The sequence below is a fragment of the Podarcis raffonei genome, chromosome 8, assembly GCF_027172205.1.
Source record: "Podarcis raffonei isolate rPodRaf1 chromosome 8, rPodRaf1.pri, whole genome shotgun sequence".
In the NCBI taxonomy this organism is placed as follows: Eukaryota; Metazoa; Chordata; class Lepidosauria; order Squamata; family Lacertidae; genus Podarcis; species Podarcis raffonei.
In genome coordinates, this window is record NC_070609.1 from 62,347,783 (window position 1) to 62,368,035 (window position 20,253).

At 41.2% G+C, this 20,253-nt stretch overlaps 1 protein-coding gene across 1 annotated transcript in view; it reads right to left on the bottom strand.

Moving 5' to 3' along the window:
* The window catches only part of CEP89 (centrosomal protein 89), a 52,910-nt gene that overhangs the window by 21,739 nt on the left and 10,918 nt on the right, over positions 1-20,253 (bottom strand). Inside the window, exons 8-17 of the mRNA XM_053400360.1 lie at positions 19,884-20,093; positions 17,117-17,259; positions 16,595-16,645; positions 13,439-13,522; positions 12,406-12,513; positions 9,988-10,099; positions 9,155-9,335; positions 7,420-7,587; positions 6,526-6,667; positions 5,030-5,119 (exon numbers count right to left, since the gene is read on the bottom strand). Of these exons, the coding sequence (XP_053256335.1) occupies positions 5,030-5,119; positions 6,526-6,667; positions 7,420-7,587; positions 9,155-9,335; positions 9,988-10,099; positions 12,406-12,513; positions 13,439-13,522; positions 16,595-16,645; positions 17,117-17,259; positions 19,884-20,093 (1,289 nt within the window). The remainder of the gene's footprint in view (positions 1-5,029; positions 5,120-6,525; positions 6,668-7,419; positions 7,588-9,154; positions 9,336-9,987; positions 10,100-12,405; positions 12,514-13,438; positions 13,523-16,594; positions 16,646-17,116; positions 17,260-19,883; positions 20,094-20,253) is intronic.

Genomic DNA, 20,253 nt, shown 5'->3' on the forward strand with positions numbered 1-20,253 from the left:
TGCTTTATTTTCTGGGTGAAACTCTTGAGGAAAACTTTCCTAATTAAGGCAATGTCAAGCTTTTGGTCTTTGGTACCAGCAGCCTGTTACTTATTTTATGTGAAAGTAACCTCCACTAAGATCGGTGGGCATGATTCAGCAGTTGGAGGGCAAGCTTTAGACCCAAGGACCCAATGCTACCAGCAACTTAATCTGGCCCCCAGGAGCTGTGTACATCTGGAACGCCTCCTTCCTAAACCAGCAGCCTGTGAAGGGACCATGGGAGACTCTTAGCTGGGAACTCCAGACTAGGGTCTGCTGAAGCACACAGGTTTCTCCTGATGGAAATGCATGCAAGATCTGGGTGGGTGCAGACTGCTGCTCAGGGCTGTCAACAGAAGTCAGCATGTTGCTGGCTTTATAGGAGAAAGACACAGCTAGCTGTGGCCTGGGGGCTTTGTAAAGGATGGGATAAGGAAACAGCAAACACCAGCACTGGGCCTCCTGAAACCGTGCACTTGTTATTTGGGCCAAACAGTTACTGTACTACCAAGTTTCTCCACCACTATCCCAGCCTCCTCAAAACCTCCAGGACAGGACCTGCTGGATCTATGACTTCCATAAGGCTCACAACCTCATTCATATCTACCATCCCAAGATGCTCCTTTCTCCACAGAACAGAGGTGCAGGTATGCTCCTGGATTGACCAATACCTGGCATATGTAAGGACTGCATTAGGCAATGTGGTATGTACTTGGTAGCAAATCGGCTTTTAGCCAAGAAATAATCATAGCCGGTCATTAAGTTAGAGACCACTATTTTGTCAAACAAATGACCTGCCCACTTTTAACTCTGGCCCTGCCCATAACTTGGAAGGTTGGCCACAAAAAATGTGGCCCATAGGCTGGTGTATATGCCAAATAAAATACCCCTAAGGATTTGGGGGCACTAATAAAAGAAAAAACAAAAGAGCCAGCCATGATCACAATAAAATAGCTTCCTCTTTCACACCTTGGATAAAGGCTAACTTTTTTAAAGTTTTCCTGACTTCTCAGCTCAAGGCAGTTTAATATACTCCAAACATTGGAAAACAATAAAAACTCGACAGTTCTGCAGCAACAGATAATTTAATAAAACAGTGAAACCATAACAACACAGCAGCAAGAGCATAATGTTGTTTTTAGCTGGACTACCTCATGCTGCAAGCTGCCTTGTGCTGGTAGGGAAAGGAGGACCAAAATCCCAATTGAATTTTAAATGTTCAAGAGGCTTCCAGCTGGTGCAGGCTGAACACCTGTAAGTGTAGCTGCCCAAAGGACAGGAGGAAGGAGAATGCTTTTCATCCTCTCTGCAAAAAGAGACACAAAGGGATCAAGTGAGCACTGCATGTGGTGGCACTCCAAAGCCTCAGGGCTCCTCCCAACTGTCTCATTTCCTAGAGCAAAGGCACATGAAGCCCAACCTGTCTGGCCTTGTGTTGGGAGAGGCAGTCTCTAAGCTGCCCACAAAAGGCTAGATTTAGAGCAGGACTGCCACAGTGAAATATGGGACTGATACGTCACAGGAACTGAACTTCATCCTATTACAAGTTGTTCTTACGTGACTCAAATTCCCAGGGTCTGGAATATTTGCTAGGGAGCCAACCATTTATTTAGTACACAGCTTTTCCACAGGACTAAATCATTTAGTTCCTTTATCTATACAATATTGATATGGCATCTGGGAACATGGGAAATTGCCTTACACCTAGCCATAATATTTGCCTCTGTAGCCCACTACTGTCTACTCTGGCAGCAGCTCTCCAGGGTTTGAGGCAGAGCATGGTCTTTCCCACCACCTGCTACTGACACCAGGAACTGAAGTAGAGATTTCCTTGCATGCAAAGCATGTGCAAAACCAATGAACCATCTTATCATACTGCCACTTACCTGAAAGTAAGCGGCATTTGCTTTTGAGTAAATCGTACAGGGGATTGGGTTGTAAATCACCAAAAATTAAGGTGTGGCCATCTCACAGCTATGGATCTTCCTCCTCCCCTTCCTAAGCATAAGCCTTTTCTGAAAGCATCACAGGGCCTTTTTATGCAGTCTTGCTTTCAGACAGAGGGCCTTCTCGGTAGTGGCGCCCGCCCTGTGGAACACCCTCCCTTCAGATCTGAAGGAAAGATAGCTATCCTATCTTTAAAAGACATCTGAAGGCAGCCCTGTTTAAGGAAGATTTTAATATTTAATGCTGTATTGTTTTTAACACTCGATTGGGAGCCACCCAGAGTGGCTTGGGAAACTCAGCCAGATGGGCGGGGTATAAATAAATTATTATTATTATTATTATTATTATTATTAGGCCTGAGTCAAGTTTCCAGGTACCGTTCTTCTGCACTGCACATTACAACAACATCTTTGGACTTGCTCACACATAATGTTAAGCCAGGGGAGGTAAACCTCCAGCTACCAGACCTAACAAGTCCTCCTGCCTGCCCCAGGCCTCCCCACTTAGCCTGCAGCACAGGTTGACTCAGACTATGCCATCTGTCCCACTCCCGATGTTAGGCACAGGCAGGTAAACCTATGGAGCAAAACTGGGGGCAGAGTGGTAGTGGGGCAACAATGAGGGAGAAAACTGGAAAGAGGAGGAGTCGGAAGCCGAATAGATAACAGGGCTTAGTGAGAGAGTGTGTGGCAAAGAGAAGTCCATAATCAGACGCAGAAGCTGAAGCAGGCGAGGAGGAAGAGGGAGGCCAAGAGGCAGAGATGAGTCAGGTTGGTAAAGAGTCATGGGTGTGTCCCCATCCTATTGAGAGAATATCCCCTCCCCCCCATCTCCCAGAACCAGAAGAGGGCTGAAACAGCTGCAGGAGAGACAGGCTACACGCAGGCACCATCTCCAATTGCTTGGGGAAAGCCCTCTCCAGGAAAAGCCCTGGACTTAAGATGGCTGGGGGAAACTGGGGACTTTCAGTCTTGGCAATTGATTTGTGGGCTAAGACCTACCAGGGATGAGCTACTGTGCTCATTAGGCCTAACACTCAGCCAAATCTGGGAAGATTGTGGTTTTGCTAATAAAGAGTTAACCAACTTTGAACAGTGTGATTTACTGCCGGCTCGCTCTGTGACATTTATTTAGGGAAACAGTCTCAATAACGTTGAAAGGCAGGGTATTAAACCAATTCTCCTTTTTCTTTAAATGAAACGATTCTGCAAATTATAATGCAGTTCATGCCTTTAATATTGGATGTGGGGCAAGTGTATTTTGTTCAGGATAGGCTGCAGCAGGATCAGCCACATCCTTAGGCATCTAGCAGATTCTGCTGCAATGAACTCCATGAAGTATGATGGAGAGAAATGTGTCCCAAGCAACTTGAGGGCATTTGTTGTGGCACTGCAAATGCCTGCCACTCCCTTCCACTCATCTACCACACCTCAGTAGATATTGTATCCCCATTATTCCCTTCACAGTTTTCATTGCAGCAAACACCAGATAGGACGTCAGCAGCAGCAACTGTCACCTGGTCCCAGGATGTCAGATCTTGTCCACTATAAACGAATGCCCAGAGTAATCGTACACAACACTGCACAAGCGGATTGGGCCTTCACTGTTTTTCTCAAAAATAAATACTTAACTGGAGACACTTAGAAGTTGCAACAGCTCATCCATATTTATGAAGAATTACAGTATTTTGATTAGTGGAAAGCTACCCTCAGCTAGCATTTTTCTTCTAAGACTAAAAAAGAGAGAAACAAAAATTAGGCCAACTGCCAATTTCACTCCAGGGTGCTTGCTTTTAATCAAATATTTATCTTAAGGCTGGCTAGAAGAAAGAGAATGCAAAACAAGCCTGTGAAACCAAAAGGGCAAAAGTGCCTCAGCTTGACGCAGTTTGATGCTAAAAGGTTATGATGTTTATCATTATAGTAATTGTTCCAGAAAAATTAAACTGACATTCTTTTACAACAACATCTACAGTACAAAATAACTGTTGTAGTTCTAATATGAAAACCTATAATTATTATTCCAATTCCACTTAAAAGCTGGTAACTGAAAAGACATATTTATATCTATATTTTGTGTGTGAAAGGGATTTAAGATACATACTCTAAAAATACTTCCCAAATGAGCCTCCTACTGGCAAATACATGCATGCAAAGGATCCATATAGCTGTTGATACAATTAATTCTGAGCAGAACTGGAGCACTGAAGAGAACTTAAACCAAACAGGTCATTCCCTGAAGGGTTTGGCTAGCAAATTATCACAAAACTGCTAATCATCCCTCAAATTACATGAGTTCAGGCCATTTTTAATGTTTCAGTAAGGAGGTTACTGGGGGAAAGCAACCTGAAAGGGCAAACTGTCTCTTCAACTTGTTTGTGTGATTCCCAGAAGCATCTGGTTGGTCACAGTGGGAAGCCTAATGCAGGGTGAGTCTTTCAGGGCTCCTGATAAGGCAGAAGTGCTGCCGTTGGGTGGGTGGCTCTTAAGTCCAGAAATTATGTGGATGACCTGTTCAGGGAAGGGTTGCACTTTAATCTGAAGGAACAGGTTCAATATGGTAGTGCTCCAGGATTCCAGCCCGTCATTTGAGTCCCAAGTGGCTCATGGCTGGAGTGTGCTTATGCCCAGTTTAGGCCTGCTTGTTAGCTACTGCCATTCTGGGGCAAGGATAGACTGGCCAGAATTGTTCGTGCTCTAGTGGCCTCCTGCCTGCAACATACCCTACGCGGAGCTCCTTTTCACATCCCTCTTTACTGCAGAACTTTACAAAAAAGGCTAAAGAATCAGGGACAAAACACCCAGTAAAAGCAAAAATGAAACAAACCCCATTCTAACAGCATTTTACAGCTTTGTAGGTCAGATACATTTTCCCAGCACACCCTGTTACTGCAGAAATCCATGGCATGCATTAGCTAGAAGCAAAACTACATGAAATAGCAGTTGTTGCAGCACTTTGAACCAAGCCACATATTTGTGACTGCAGTTCTAAAAAAAATTTGCAATATATAACAGAAGAACTGTTATGTGCTATAGATATATTGTCTGCAAACTCTACTCACCTTCACTTTCTCTTCTAACATCCCTAGGCGCATGTTTCCTTCTACTATTTTGTTGAGAACACCATCCTGCTGTCTTTCCAAGCAACTGGTCTGGAGGAAAAATGAGGGGGAAGGTGAGCTGGCAAAAGATTTTGATGTTCTGAAATGTATTCTACTGATATATTTATGTATATATCAATTACATTTCTGGACTGCCCTTTATCCCATAGGATCCCAGGGAAGTGAACACAAGATAAAATAATTAAATAATTAAAAGGATTACATTAAAGCAGTTTGGCAACAAGCACCAGAATAACCATGCCCATTCACAGCCCCACCCCTCTCAAATGTTTCCCATCACTTGCTACCAGGGACCCTTTCAGCTGAAGATGCTGGGGATTGAGCCAGTCATCATTGGCAGGCAAAGCAGCTGCTCTACCACATAGCTGTGGCCCCTCCCTACTACAGCCCCATCTGAAAAACACTCTTCAGGAGGCATGTGAGCCCTAAAAGAAATGTTCAAAATGTTTTGTGCCAGACTAACTAGTAGAAACTACAGAAATCATATGAAACCCACATGCAGGAAAAATGCATTACAGAATGAATACTTATCAGTTCTGGAAAAAACCACACACACTGAAATGCTGACCAGTTTTCCAAAATCAACCACTTTAGCAACAGATTTCAATTGCAGTAATTATCTGAACAACCAAGAAGAGCTATTGCCTACAGATCTCTCATTATTGTTCAGTGAATTAATGGAAACATTCTACCTTCAGTTCACTGGTTTCAAAAGAATCATTTATTTATCATGCTGAGGGAAGTCTAAATGCCAACGAACCACATCTGTGACTGCATTTTGCACAAAGGTCTCCTGTACTATTTTAACCTTACATAAAACCTATGAAATGAATAAATAATAAAAATGGAAAATTGAGAAAAACAGGACAGGAGGCACAGAAACATCCTATTTCTTGACCGCTCTTGTCATGAACCCATAGGTGAAGGGGATAATATGTAATGGATTGTTTCAAATATAAATGATTTTTTTCAAACCAGGCGGTGGACCATCAATTGCTACAGTTTGCATTCTCAGTCTAAAATTGTGAGTTCATAGGGTCTGTTTGTAAAGCACCTAGTGGTAGGCACTATAGATACAGGCAGAAGCTGGGATTAGGATTTTATCCTAAAACTAGACACTCTGTGGTCTGCACTCCAATGACACTCAAGTTTGGCACCTGTCAATTTCAGGAAAATACTATGCAAAATTAGTCGGCTGCAATTCTCTGATAACCCCAAAATAAATACTTATACAAAGAATAAGTGCCACCAAGTTGAATGGTGCTTACTCCCAGGTTCAACTCTGCATAAGATTATAGCCCTATGTGTATTTCAGCCTTTAGTGCTCCAAACACTGCCCCATTCATGATATAAACAAGGTTTTGAATTCCTTATGGTTATTTCATTTAACCAGAAGGGGCCACATATAGATAAAGGGTTTTTTAAAAAAAAATTACCAAGTTTAAAAGACGATTACGTTCTTGAGTCATATTTTCTGTCAAGTTGACCAGGTCTGCTAGAATCCGGCGTGCTGCCATCTCCTCTTCCACTGCCTCTTCCAGCTGCTGCTTCAGAAGGCCTATTTTCTTCTGTGATCGTCTACAAGTTATTTTGTAAGGTAGAAAGAGTCTTTAGGAAGCAATTTAGGATCACTTAATATTATGATTCAACTCTGGTGCAATTCCACACCCACAATGACTTCAACTGAAATATACCAGCTTAAGCAATCACTTAAAATGCATCCAATTATATTTTTAGATATTTAACAAATGAGGTTATACCACTTGCAGAAAATCTGAATTATTATTATTACACATGACTGTTGTTTCAGTAACTCTGTGAGCTAGTGTTTGATTGCACACAGAGCATCTGGCTCAAAGAGCTACTGAACTAATAGTAATGTGTAACAAATTCATGAGTTTTAGCCCAGGACAATTTAGGCTATAACTGTGGGGGTCTGGCTCCTTCAGGCCCATTCTTTGAAATAATAGCTTCAAAGCACACTGCTCAGTCTCACGAAACCAGTTTAAAATAAACTATGGTTTAACCTTAAGTTTGAATCAGGTGGGTTTGATGGTGTTTTCAAACCACCTCAACTATGAGGACTAACCCTCTTATTTCTTATTTAAAACAACAGCTGAGATTTATTTTAAGGAACATTGCATTAATCTATACAAAGCTTATTCCTTGTTTTTCACATTTTGAAAAATTTAAATTAAAAACAAACAAAGCAATATTCTGCTGTCCAATGCAGGCCAGCCATTTGTTTTTTGTGCAGTCAGGCTACTGAATGTTCTTGTTCTTAGGAGGAAAAAACTGACTAAAAGGAGCACAGAAGAAAACAGGCAAACCTCTTTGTCTTCTGTGTCTTTTCCAGCTCAACTTTGAGGACTGTCTTTTCAGCTGCTAGGCCATTTTTCTCTAGAAGGAGGGCTTTTTTTTCTGCTTGCAGAGATGTCATTTTCGCCATTAGCTGCTCTGACTCAATCTCTCTCTTTTCCTGTTCTTGTTGCAACTGACTACAGAAAACAATAATGAAAACCAGGCATCAAATAAAAGTACTATTTCCTTTTTAGAAATGAAAAATGAGAACTAACAGATCAGTGGAAAACAGCAATTACAACAAAATTATTCAATGAAAAGATTCTGTTCCAGTCTGAACAACATCCCCAAAGAACCACCATTTTGTGGTATGAAGAACTAACTGTACACTGAGCTTTGGCCACAACCGAGACAGGATTCAGTCAGATCAAGGACCAAAGCAGATGCTGAGTTAAATGCACCTTTGCATTTAGAGCAAGTTTTTATCAGTGTAAATATGCATCAAAAGGGGGAGTGAAGGCTGATAAATTATCAAATTGCAGCAGGTGTCAAGGCGGGAATTTAACCCTTTTCTTTCCTGCACCTATGGGAGATATCCTCCCAATACAAACAACGTCTTCCAAGAAGGATTTCCTCAGGACCCTAGCATGGAAAGAGTAAGGTCTCCCTACCACACTTTATACTATCCTGAAAACTATCAACTCCCATGCTCTGATGCTATTCACATATTTTAAAACTTGTACAGTAAAGCAAAGGAACATTTAACTTCATATCCAGTTTGGTATTGAGGCTGCAATCCTATACCTACTTACCTGGGAGCAAACCCCATTTAACTCAATGGGACTTACTTCTAAGCATAGATGCCTATGCTTGTGCTGTAATTTAGAGACATACACCCAGCAATTTCTCCTGCTTGACCACAATACCAATATGGCCACTTCTTCATGCTTAAGGGGGGCATCGCATTTGCAGTTGCAGAGTGCTCATTTTAAAAAGTACTGTGAATGCATACAGGGCAAAGGAGTCACAGTACAGATGAAATGGTGGCTACAGTGGGCCACACACAAGGATTGGGACCAGAGGCAAAGTATATGGAAACATAACACCAACATGTGAATTCCTCCCCTCTCCTTGCAACAGGGCAGCATTTCCACGGCAACTCTCCTAATGACTTTTTTAAAAAGCAGGAGGGACTACAGTGCTCCTCCCTTCCCATGGTGAGCTCAACCTTCCTGACAAGGGGAAGGACCACAGTTCAGTGGCAGGTGGGCAGGGGAATTGCAGTGTATGGCACAGTGGCAGCTATGCCATATGACATCACACCAGTGCAGTGTTAGAGCACATTCTTTAGATACAAAAGGTTCCAGAATCAGCCCCAGACATCGGCAGGTGGGGCTGGGAAAGAAACCTTGGAAATTAGCTGCTAGCCAAAGTACAGCAAACAATACTGGGCAAGATGGACCAGCTTACCCAGTATAAAGGCAGCTCTCTATGTTCCTGACTTGAGGCTGAAGGACATTCACCACAGCTGAGGCTAACCCAGTTATTCCAGGTTTGATCAGAGTCTGAAGCTAGTAAAAAGTGTCTTTAACTTCAACCTTCATTACATTGTGCCTCAAGTTGTATCAACTGACTACAAATAAACTTAAAACTGGCACAAATAAATTGGAAAAGCAAAAGCAAGTAAATATAAATAGCTACAACCATGCATGGAATCCTCCAAGAGGTGTTTCCTCTGATATTTGCACTTATCAGACTCCCTACCTTTTGAATTTATTGACCAAAGCCACATGCTCCTCCATTGTGATGTGATCTCCCACACTGGCTTTCAGCTGTTTGTATGTGGAGCGCAGTTCTTCCAGCTGCTTCTGACACTCGCTCAACTCCTCTTCTTGGCTCTGTCTCTTGGCTTCCAAAGTCATCAGCTGTTTTGTTAATTTAGAAACTTCAAAAGAGAAAACAAAACATTTGAGGTAAAGTCAGAAGCTGCCTTAGGAAATGAGAACAGAGTGTATACAGTTATTCACTTCTGACATTTTTAGTTCATCATGAAGCCTTCTCAGCTTGGTTCAGTGAGTTAATCTGAAGTATTATAATTAGTTATAAATGATACTTTTCACAAGTTCTGAATGTCAATGGAGATTAGTTAAGCATATGAAAGATGTGTCAAATGGAAAGCTCACTGAAGCACTAAAGTCTCCAACAGACTACATAACTCTCTGAAGGGCTAGTTCCTGTGACCAAATTCCTTTTACATTGTTAATGACAATCCTCTGTAAATTAATACAAATCTAAGTTTGATGCCATGTAATGTACTCTGATGCTGTGACCAGTGACCAGCTATCATTTTACCACATCTGAGACTAAAAACAATAAAAAGTTAAGTAATTAATAGTTAAGTATTGTAATATTACTGACTGTAACAAATGCTCCAGCTCAGGTTCTATGATAGTTACTGATTAGCAACATTATCATTCTAAAAAGGCTTATGAAGTGCTTTATTTGGTGCTAATGCTAGCTTACACTTCTGCCCATTCTCAATAAGCAAACATCTCGGATCAACATAGCAGTCAAAAACAGTTCTCAAGGTATTTTACCTTCTTGGACATGTTGGCTGAAGTTGTCTTTTGCTTTTGCTTGTTGTATTTTAAGCTGTTCCATCAATACTGTATTTTCTTCTAATACTAGCTTGGCCTGGCTTTGCAGACACTGCCTGTAAATAATGATCAACTTGAAAGTGAAATGCCATTCAAACTTCTGCAAAAATTGTATTAACTAGAAAAATAAACACACATGGTCTGTTAGGCCAGGGCTTCCCATGGATGTCCTACATAGACATCCAAAAATGAGCCTACATCACTCTCACTTTGTGTTTGTTGTGGGAAACATCAGTGTAACACCAGCACCAGCAACTGTGTTTGCTGAGTAAAGTGTGGAACTTCCTGTTTCATATTCATGAAGTTTGTCTTCTGCTATAGAGTTAGTACACACATATACATGTCATGCATTGGATTGATGAGAGATAACTACTCAGAGATAATAGTGTTCTTCTGAAGGAAAAAGTTTATGCTTGTAAAAACTATTTGAAAATACACATGGAAAGTTATCTTTTAAAAAATGTGTATTTTGCTTAAAATTTATAATTATATTGCTATTATATTACTATAGGTAAAGGTAAAGGGACTCCTGACCATTAGGTCCAGTCGTGACCGACTCTGGGGTTGTGGCGCTCATCTCGCTTTATTGGCCGAGGGAGCCAGTGTACAGCTTCCGGGTCATGTGGCCAGCATGACTAAGCCGCTTCTGGCGAACCAGAGCTGCGCACGGAAACACCGTTTACCTTCTTGCCGGAGTGGTACCTATTTATCTACTTGCACTTTGACGTGCTTTCGAACTGCTAGTTTGGCAGGAGCAGGGACCGAGCAACAGGAGCTCACCCCGTCACGGGCATTCGAACTGCCGACCTTCTGATCGGCAAATCCTAGGCTCTGTGGTTTAACCCACAGCGCCACCCGCGTCCACCTAGTAGCTAAAACTGTTATACATCAAACAAGCTGCCTTGTCAAGAAAAACAAGCAAAAAGTGAAGCAGAATAAAATAATGCATAAAATTCTCTAATAAAAATAATGCATAAAATGATGTATGAAAGAGGAAAGGACCAACATAGCAAAAAAACCTATAAAGTACGGAGAACAGATTAAAATGAACACAAAATACCGTATTTTTCGCTCGATAACACGCACCTGACCATAACACGCACATAGTTTTTAGAGGAGGAAAACAAGAAAAAAAAATTCTGAATGAAACAGTGGATGTATCATTTTTGTGCTTCATGCTGCGGCCACAGACATGTGATTTGATGGTGAGTTTTGGGTAGCCCAATGCAAAGATCCTGAGGATCCATGTGGATCCATGCTTTGTAACCACGTTTTTGCACCATTGCAGCCCCAGGCAACAGTGGGTGCGTGATTTTTTTGGTGCAGGCTGTAGCCATGGACATGCTATGTGATCTGATGGTGAATTTGGGGTGACCCAATGCAAAGATCCTGAGGATCCATGTGGATCCATGCTTTGTAACCACGTTTTTGCACCATTGCAGCCCCAGGCAACAGTGGGTGCATGATTTTTTTGGTGCAGGCTGTAGCCATGGACATGCTATGTGATCTGATGGTGAATTTGGGGTGACCCAATGCAAAGATCCTGAGGATCCATGTGGATCCATGCTTTGTAACCATGTTTTTGCACCATTGCAGCCCTGTTTTTGCATCAGATCATTGCTATGTGATCTGATGGTGAATTTGGGGTGACTCAATGCAAAGATCCTGAGGATCCATGTGGATCCGTGATTGGAACCACGTTTTAAGTAGGGAGGGAAGGAAAAACATAGAAGCGACAAGGAGAGGGGTGTGCAGAGAAGCAGCTGGCTAAGAATGCAGGAGAGGGGTTTTACCGGAGAGAGGAAAGGAAGGCAAAAGTCCCCCCCACACACAAGCCAACCAGCTCTCTCTCTCTCCCCCCCCCCCAACCTGCATGTTGCCTTCGAGTCCCAGACGCACGGAGAGGAATTAGAAGGACGCTCTGCTGCTTTCCACTCTGCTTGCCTGGAGGGGAGGGGTTTTCTCTGCTCTTTGTTCCGTTTGAGCAAACACAGTAAGGAAACAGAAGCGGGTGGGCAGTAAGACCCTGAGGCAGAGCTTCCTCCTTTCAAGGCTTCCCTTCTCTGGACGATTTGATATTTGCCTGATTTTTGCCTTCACTCGCGCTTGTCAGCTCCAGGGACCACACATTCGCTCAATAACACGCACAGACATTTCCCCTTACTTTTTAGGAGAAAAAATCTGCGTGTAATAGAGGGAAAAATACGGTACATAATAAAAATAAGAACAAAAACAAGCCAATAATCTCCTCTTCCACAACAAGTTTATCATAAGTATTTTTTTTTTACTATAATTCAAGCCTATCATAAGTAATTTTTTTTACAAAAGAATAACACAATAGTTTCAGAGACAACACACTTGCCATTCTTTGGTGGTCACATTACTATTTTTACTTAGTTGCTGTTGTAACTGTTCATTTTCCTTCACTACCTCTTCAACTCGTTCTTTAAAGATCTTCATGTCCTCCTGAAAGAGGAGCAGTAAAGAACATACAAAATATTCACGAGCTGTTTTACCTTCATGTTATTTCATGTTTTCCCTCTCAATAATATTTGCACGTGCTAATTTCTATTATTTGTTCATGCAAGTTATCAAACAGCTGATCAAAATACTCATGATAGGGATTTGTAGAGATACAAATTCACACCAGTTGCTCTGACTTAAGAAACATCTACATTTTACAGTCACAAATGTGTGTTTCCCAGTCAGTATGCCTGCCAGTTACCTACAAACAATCCCAAGTTTCATACAGGCATAAACTTGACTGGCACATTGACATTTTTAAATGTACATTTGAGAAACCTCAGGTGTACACCTAAAATATAATACACCTAAAATGTAACCAGTGAAGAGGCCTTTAGCAGAGGTTATGGAACAGGCCCCATATATCAAAGGCTCAACTTACTAAGCTCTAGTGCTCCCAAACAGCAAGTGATGTGTAAACCTGTGGAAGCTCATACGATATAATGCTCCACCAGAGAAAACAAACTTCCTTCCACATAAATAGCAGATTGTCTAGGAGAAGGGTTCTCGCCTAGTCTTTTTTGTGACATTATAGCTTTGTATTGCTTCAGCAGAAAGCATTCCATCATGGGATGTGAGCTCCCATCTGCAGGCTGAAGCGATTCAGTCCAGGCACATGTTTACGTCCCCATCTTCTGCTTGTGGGCACAAGGTCTGCTATGTGGGCAACCCATGGAGTCTAAGGAGATGGAGGACAGGGAGTCTTACTAGAAGGGAGATTCCATTATGTACCCTGAGGATGTACATTCCAAAGTATCGCTGAGTACTCTTTACAGTTAAATGACATGCACAGCATTATAGAAGCATATTTTTCTTGATGTTCTATACAGCTTAAACAATCTGTAAAGAAATTAATTTGCCAGCTTGCCTCATGCTCAAGAATCAGGTCTTCCTTTTCCTTCATTCTGTCTTCATATGCCAATAGAAGGGGAGATAAATATTTCATATCCAGCTAAAGGGAAAGAAAAGTCATTTCAATTCACTGAAATGCATCTCAAAACTATATAATTCAAAAATATCCATGTAATGACTCTTTGATCAGCTACTGGCTGGGTAAATCCAGTGGGTAAATCAAGATAGACAGAAGAAAAGGTTAACAATCTCTCTCTCCCCCCTGCCCCCAATACTACATTAACTAAAGGCTAAATAATAAGCAGATAATAACAGGAGGAAGTAGAGAGGGGGTGGAAAATAATTTTGCGTCAGCTGGAAAAGGCTAGCTGCAAATAAACAGAGGTGAAATGGTCACCCGTTGCCAATTACACAAAGTACTGAAGCATCCATCTGTTTGCTTGTTAAAGACCTTGCTAAGAAATTCATTTAGAATCCTATTTTAAAACAAGCCACCACAAAGCAAAGGAAGTTATGGCCACAAACTTTAAAAATTCAATTATCAGTAGTATTTACATAAATATCCCTGCAGAACATAATTCCTGTCTGAAATAGTGAATCTTTTAAGTTCAATAATTCTGTCACATTTTTGCACACAGATTGTATCTCCCTGCTTCCTTTTCAATGTACTTTGTTCAGCCATTTGCACACAGTGGTTAAACAATTTCCCCATAATGGATTGCATAAATTCGAATTACTTTTCCACAGTATTCCCCTAAACCAGGCATGTCCAACCAGTTGACCGCATGCTCCTGATCGATCCCCACCCCCAATAAAGAAGCTCAACAACTTTGGGTCTCCCTCCCCCCAAAAAGCTCAACAACTTTGATCAATCCAATGGGTAGATCACTGCCAGTTTTTTTATAGTGCGAGTAGATCGCGGTCTCTTGGGATTTGGACATGCCTGCCCTAAACAACTGCCAAGTTACAGCTTATACTGATATCTACAGAGTGCACACTAAAAGCCACAGCAGATGCAGAAATATTCTGCCACCAAGGCACAAAACCCTGGTTCTTCATGATTTTTACACAGGATGACACCAAAACTACCATCCAGTCATTAAATACACCTGAGGACTTGGAGGTCGCCTATGATTTGCTGGTGCTTTGAGGGAAAATGAGAGTGGCAGATGGCTGCAGTCTTGGGTTGCACTTTGCAGTGCTCAGAAGAACAAGGAACAGAGAGCTTTATGAGTGACAGCCTGTGGTTGCTGAGAGACAACATGTTGGCTTAGGGCCATGTTACACATGGAAACCCTCCTACACATATAATCACGTCTGCATAGAAAAAAATCAGGCACCCTCTACTCCAGCCCATGTAAAGAGTTTCATAGGAAAACACATTTCTTTTTACCATATCTCTGGAATGCCCTCGCCAAAGAAATTTGTATGGCCCCCTTTTGCTTGGCCTTCGGGAAAACTTTTCTTAAATCTGACCTGCATTTAAATTATTTTATTGTTATGTATATTGAAGAACCACACTTCTGTTAACTTCTTTTACTGTTAATTTAAATCTTGAATTTTATTGGGAGAGTATGCACCCTGAGAAGCAGGCTAGAAATCCATTTAACATTGGTAATGCCTGCAACAGTGTGTGACAAAGCCACAAAAACGTAACAGCTGAATAATAGTAATAATAAGAATAAGAATAATGGTATGGCGAGAAGTTGGAGGAAAGCTTTCAGCTGTTAAATGTATGTGTGTAGGGCTGCTACTAAGGCACAGGGCCAGAACTAGTTAAAAAGTAGGGAGGGGGGCAATCTGAACACAGCTTCTTCTCTCCAATAAAAAACAAATACCGTATTTTTCGCTCTATAACACGCACCCGACCATAACACGCATGTAGTTTTTAGAGGAGGAAAATCCGTAGGCATGCCACCTGTAGGCATTCCCTCCATAACACGCACATACATTTCCCCTTACTTTTTAGGAGGAAAAAAGTGAGTGTTATGGTGCAAAAAATACGGTATATTTCAGCTCCCTTTCGACTCTACCTAATCCAGGGATGGTGGGGAAGCCAGCCTGCTCCAAAGCTTCACCACAGCCTGGATCCTTGGAGCAAAGCATAAACAGAAGTGGGATGGCCTCCTGGCCTCATAGCGGGAAGCACACAAGGCTGTTTTGCAAAGCCTGCCTAATGGAGGGGATGGGAGGAGCAACTCCTAGGAGGACACTCCCCTCCACTGTGGGTAAAAGGAGAGAGGAGATCAGAACATTTAATTTTATATTGTTTCCAGGGAAGGCCGTCAGGTGTTATAGCCTATGATAGCGGATCACTCCGAGGCCCCTGTGCAGATACTTTCACGGGATTACAACATGATCCTGGCACATAGCAACTGAGCTAGGATTCTTGCAAGCAGAAGCAGGACGAAAATCATTAAGCAACCAGGCCAACTACTTCAATCCAGCTCCCCGCACCCCAGTCTCAACTGGAAAAAGAAATGAAGACTGTCTTATTCCAGCAGGCCTTTGGGAACAGACTGGGGTTGCTGTTTTTTAAGGGAAAGGTTTTTAATAGTGCTGTGCTGTTTTTATCATCTCTATTTTAAAAGAATCAAAACAATATAAAAAAAACCTATTAGCGTTAAATTGCTTTTTTATATTTTTAAAATATTTTTTAGCTTTTTGTATTTTATCTCTGTGTTTTTTAATATGTGTAAATTTAAATAAATATAATATTGATGGTGATGATCCGGACTCTTCCAAGGGCTTGCACTCCTTTCAAAAAAAGGGGGAGGAGATGACAAAAATGTAATAAATAAGTAAGTAACATCACCTTCAAACAGCCATCAAAAATTCCTTTAATAAACACTGATGACCTGATGTTTAATGCTGACTATTAGAATAAAATAAGGTGCCATCCTAATCCCACTTACCTGGAAGTAAGTCCTGATGAATTCAACAGTCTTACTTCTAAGTAGACATGACTAGACTTATTCTAACTCACTGAGTACCATCAGTTTTTATTCAATGGAACATAAAAGTGAAATAAGGTGTCTGGGAACTGCAGTCATATTACAACTATAGATTGTTCTCATGTCACCAATGAAACAAGAAATAAAATTGTTCTACACACTTTAGAAGTATCTAGCACTAAACTACTGAAACTAAGAAATAGTGGTTTGCTACATACCAGCCATGGGGGTATTGGTTTTTTCATTGGTAGGCTTCCAATTTTTAGACTCTAAAATAAGAAAAACGTAAGTTACACATTAATATTTGGATCTGTAACATTTTGTATCAGAGGTTTTTTTAAAAGAAAAATATTTATTTTTGTTCATCCTGCAAACTGGATGCAAAAAATTGAACATGGTGCTTCCAAAACAGTTTTACATTTACTTGTTAAAAAAAACACCAATAGTTGCAACAAGCCACTTTGTCAGGTTGCATTGACATGGCAAATTATGGTTAATCAAATATGGAAGTGAAAAGTTCTGAACTTCACCTCACGTTGTGCTCAGAAGCAGGAAGTGCACAAGTGCAAGTCCCACCTAGGCTAATTCTCCTCATGCTATACTATGGTTTAGCACAACTGGGACACGCCCTGGTAAAGATGCTTATTTTGCAACTGTAACAAATGAGGAAAAGCTCTCAGTCACCAATGTTGGAACAGTGCTATTCTTTTCTTCCTAAGAAGCTTAATAGAAAACATTACCTCATTTGGTGAAATTGGTCTGTATTTAGCCTGGTAGCGACTCAGTTCTGCATTTAGACGATGAACAGTCATTTTCAGACTGTCATTTTCATCCACCAGTTCCTGGGCCTGTTGTCTTAATAAAATCAATTCTGCAAGTTCCTCTGCATAACAGAAAATTGTAAAACATTAAAGTCAATTGCAATTATAGATAATCTTGCTGATTATCCAAACATCCAGTGCTTTTTTTCAGAGGGTACACAGTACCGACACCTCTTTTTGTTGTTGTTTTACTGTAACAACTTCCTGGTGAGTACCGGCACCTATTTTTCTAGAAAAAAAGCACTGCAAATATCTCCTAAATGAAATAGGAATTCTGGATGCTATAGTTTCTAAAGGTGTTATAATTGCACAAGATTATGTAATTATAAAGCATACTTTGACTGCAGACGTTCCCCAGATCAATTGTGGATTTGATGTGGAAGCCAAGACCTCTATTCGAGACCTTGAAGACGCTCTGCCAGTGAGAGTGGATAATGTTTGGTGAGATGGCCAAGGAGCCTTTGTTAGCATAATGCAGTTTGCTATGTTTGATGCAGACTCCTACAAGCCTAATAAATTTAGCAGAAACACACACACACACCTTTAAAAGACTATGTTTTGATTGTTTTTTAAAAACAACCTTTCAGATTAACATTTCTGCAATATAAATACATACTTACATGCTATTAACTTGTGCACATTCAGCTTTAAATGTGTCAAAAAAATAAATAAATAAATAAATAAAAGGGGGGTGAAAAGGGAGCAAGTTTCTAGGGAAAATGACTTTGTTAATTCCACCCACCACTGAACCCAATGGATTTTGACAATACACAATTCTGTCTTTAGGTGCAATCTCCGGAACCTAAGTTGTGGGCTTGTTGTTCTAAACCTCAGAAGCAAATGGAACACAGTACAAGGCCATCCATTATAAATACCACTTGATGGCTATGTTTCTATTTTTACAAGGATGTTTCCTTCATATCTTTCTTTAGCATAGAATAGGATCAATGCCAACCCAAAGAAACTTCCTTGATCTTTTATCATATGCTTCCAAGGGTCCTGTCCTGCAAAGACTTGCTTCACAGGTCATATCTGTGTTCATCTGAATATCAAGAACACTTTCAGCGAAATCTACAGGGAAGGGATCCAGCTGAGGGCTCTTGCTGCGGGATGAAAAGAAAGTCCACCCCACCCACCTACAGCAGGCACATGAGAAGTTCAGCATGCGCCGTGAAGCCAGAAAGAACAGAGGAGCTGCCTGGTGGTTAAATTCCACAAGGCAAGAACAAGGCCCTTCCAGCCTATGCTCGAAATCTTGCATGTATATATAATATACATGTGTACAGTGGTCACAGTGATCCATGCGACGGTCATCTCCAGGCTTGACTACTGTAATTCGCTCTACGCGGGGCTGCCCTTGAAGCTGTCCCAGAAACTCCCGCAGGTACAGAATGCTGCAGCGAGGCTCCTCACGGGGTCTCTGCCATGGGAGCATATTCACCCAGTGCTTTTCAAGCTACACTGGCTCCCAGTGGAGTACAGGGTCAGATTTAAGGTGCTGCTTTTGACCTTTAAAGCCCTTCACGGCCTAGGACCCTCGTACCTACGGGACCGCCTCTCCTGGTATGCCCCACGGAGAGCCTCAAGGTCCATAAATAACAACACCCTAGTGGTCCCAGGCCCTAAGGAAGCTAGATTGGCTTCAACCAGAGCCAGGGCCTTTTCAACTCTGGCTCCGGTCTGGTGGAACGCTCTGCCTCACGGGACCAGGGCCCTGCAGGATCTGATTTCTTTCCGCAGGGCCTGTAAGACAGAGTTGTTCCGCCTGGCCTTTGGCTTGGAGCCAATTTGATTCCCTCCCTCTCTTTCTTTTTTCTTTTCCTTCTCCTCCTGCGATGAGGCTACATTTTAATATTTTAATGTTCCATTATTTTAATGTTGTATTTTATTTTTGTTTTTAAGTTGTAATCATTCATCTTGTTTTTATTATTGCTTGTAAGCCGCTCTGAGCCCGGCCTTGGCTGGGGAGGGCGGGGTATAAATAAAAAATTAGTATTATTATTACAGCTGAATATACATGTGCAGGACTAGACACTTTAGGACAAATTTTATAACTTTCCCGTTAATCAGGTTATGGATCCCTAGGTAAAAAAAAAAAAAGCCTGCTAGCTTAAACTTTTGTAACTTGTGCATTCAAGTAGTCAGTACTGAACTAGACATTTTTACATGACTGAGGATTAAATGCTTTCTCCAATACAGTTGTACCTTGGTTCTTGAACGCCTTGATAGTTGTACGTTTTGGCTCCTGAACATCAAAAACCCAGAAGTGTTCCTGTTTCCGAACGTTCTTTGGAAGACGAACGTCTGGTGCAGCTTCCGCAGCTTTTGATTGAGTGCAAGAAGCTCCTGCAGCCAATCGGAAGCTGCGCCTTGGCTTTCGAACAGTTCCAGGAGTCGAGCGGACTCCCGGAATGGATTAAGTTCGACAACCAAGGTACCACTGTACTTTGATACTGTGATATCATATACTTCGTTTTAAACTTCAATAATTACTTAAATAATATACTATCTGAAAATCAAGTAAATTATATGTTGTCAGCCTTCAAAAGTTATTTCAATTTTGTGTTGGGATACATTAAATAACAACAAATGCAGAGGGAATAGTTCAAGACTATTCCAGGAGATGAAAAATGAGAAGTACAGTATTATTCTCCCAAACACATACAAACAACAGAGTCACTCCTACCTTCACTGCGTGAATTTGGTGCAGTTTCTTTAAATCTTCTATTTTCTTTTTCTAGTTTCTTAATTTCTAACTGCAGTTTCTTCATTTGCTGCTTTGTTGCCTCAAGTTCAGAAAGCAGGGCCTGATTTGCATTGTTCAAATGCCAATTTTCTTCTTTCAGTTTCTGGAACTTTTCTCTAGGGAGGGCCATCGGTCCCTGCATTCTGCAGACTTAAATGGAAAAGAATACTCATTAGTCACACAAAAAACCTAAGCCACTCAAGCACAGGCTGCAGTCCTAAATTCATTTATACAGAAGGAGGCACCATGGAAATAAGAGCCATTCATTTCAAAGTGAATGCTGATTTACAAATTAAAGATCTCCTCAGAT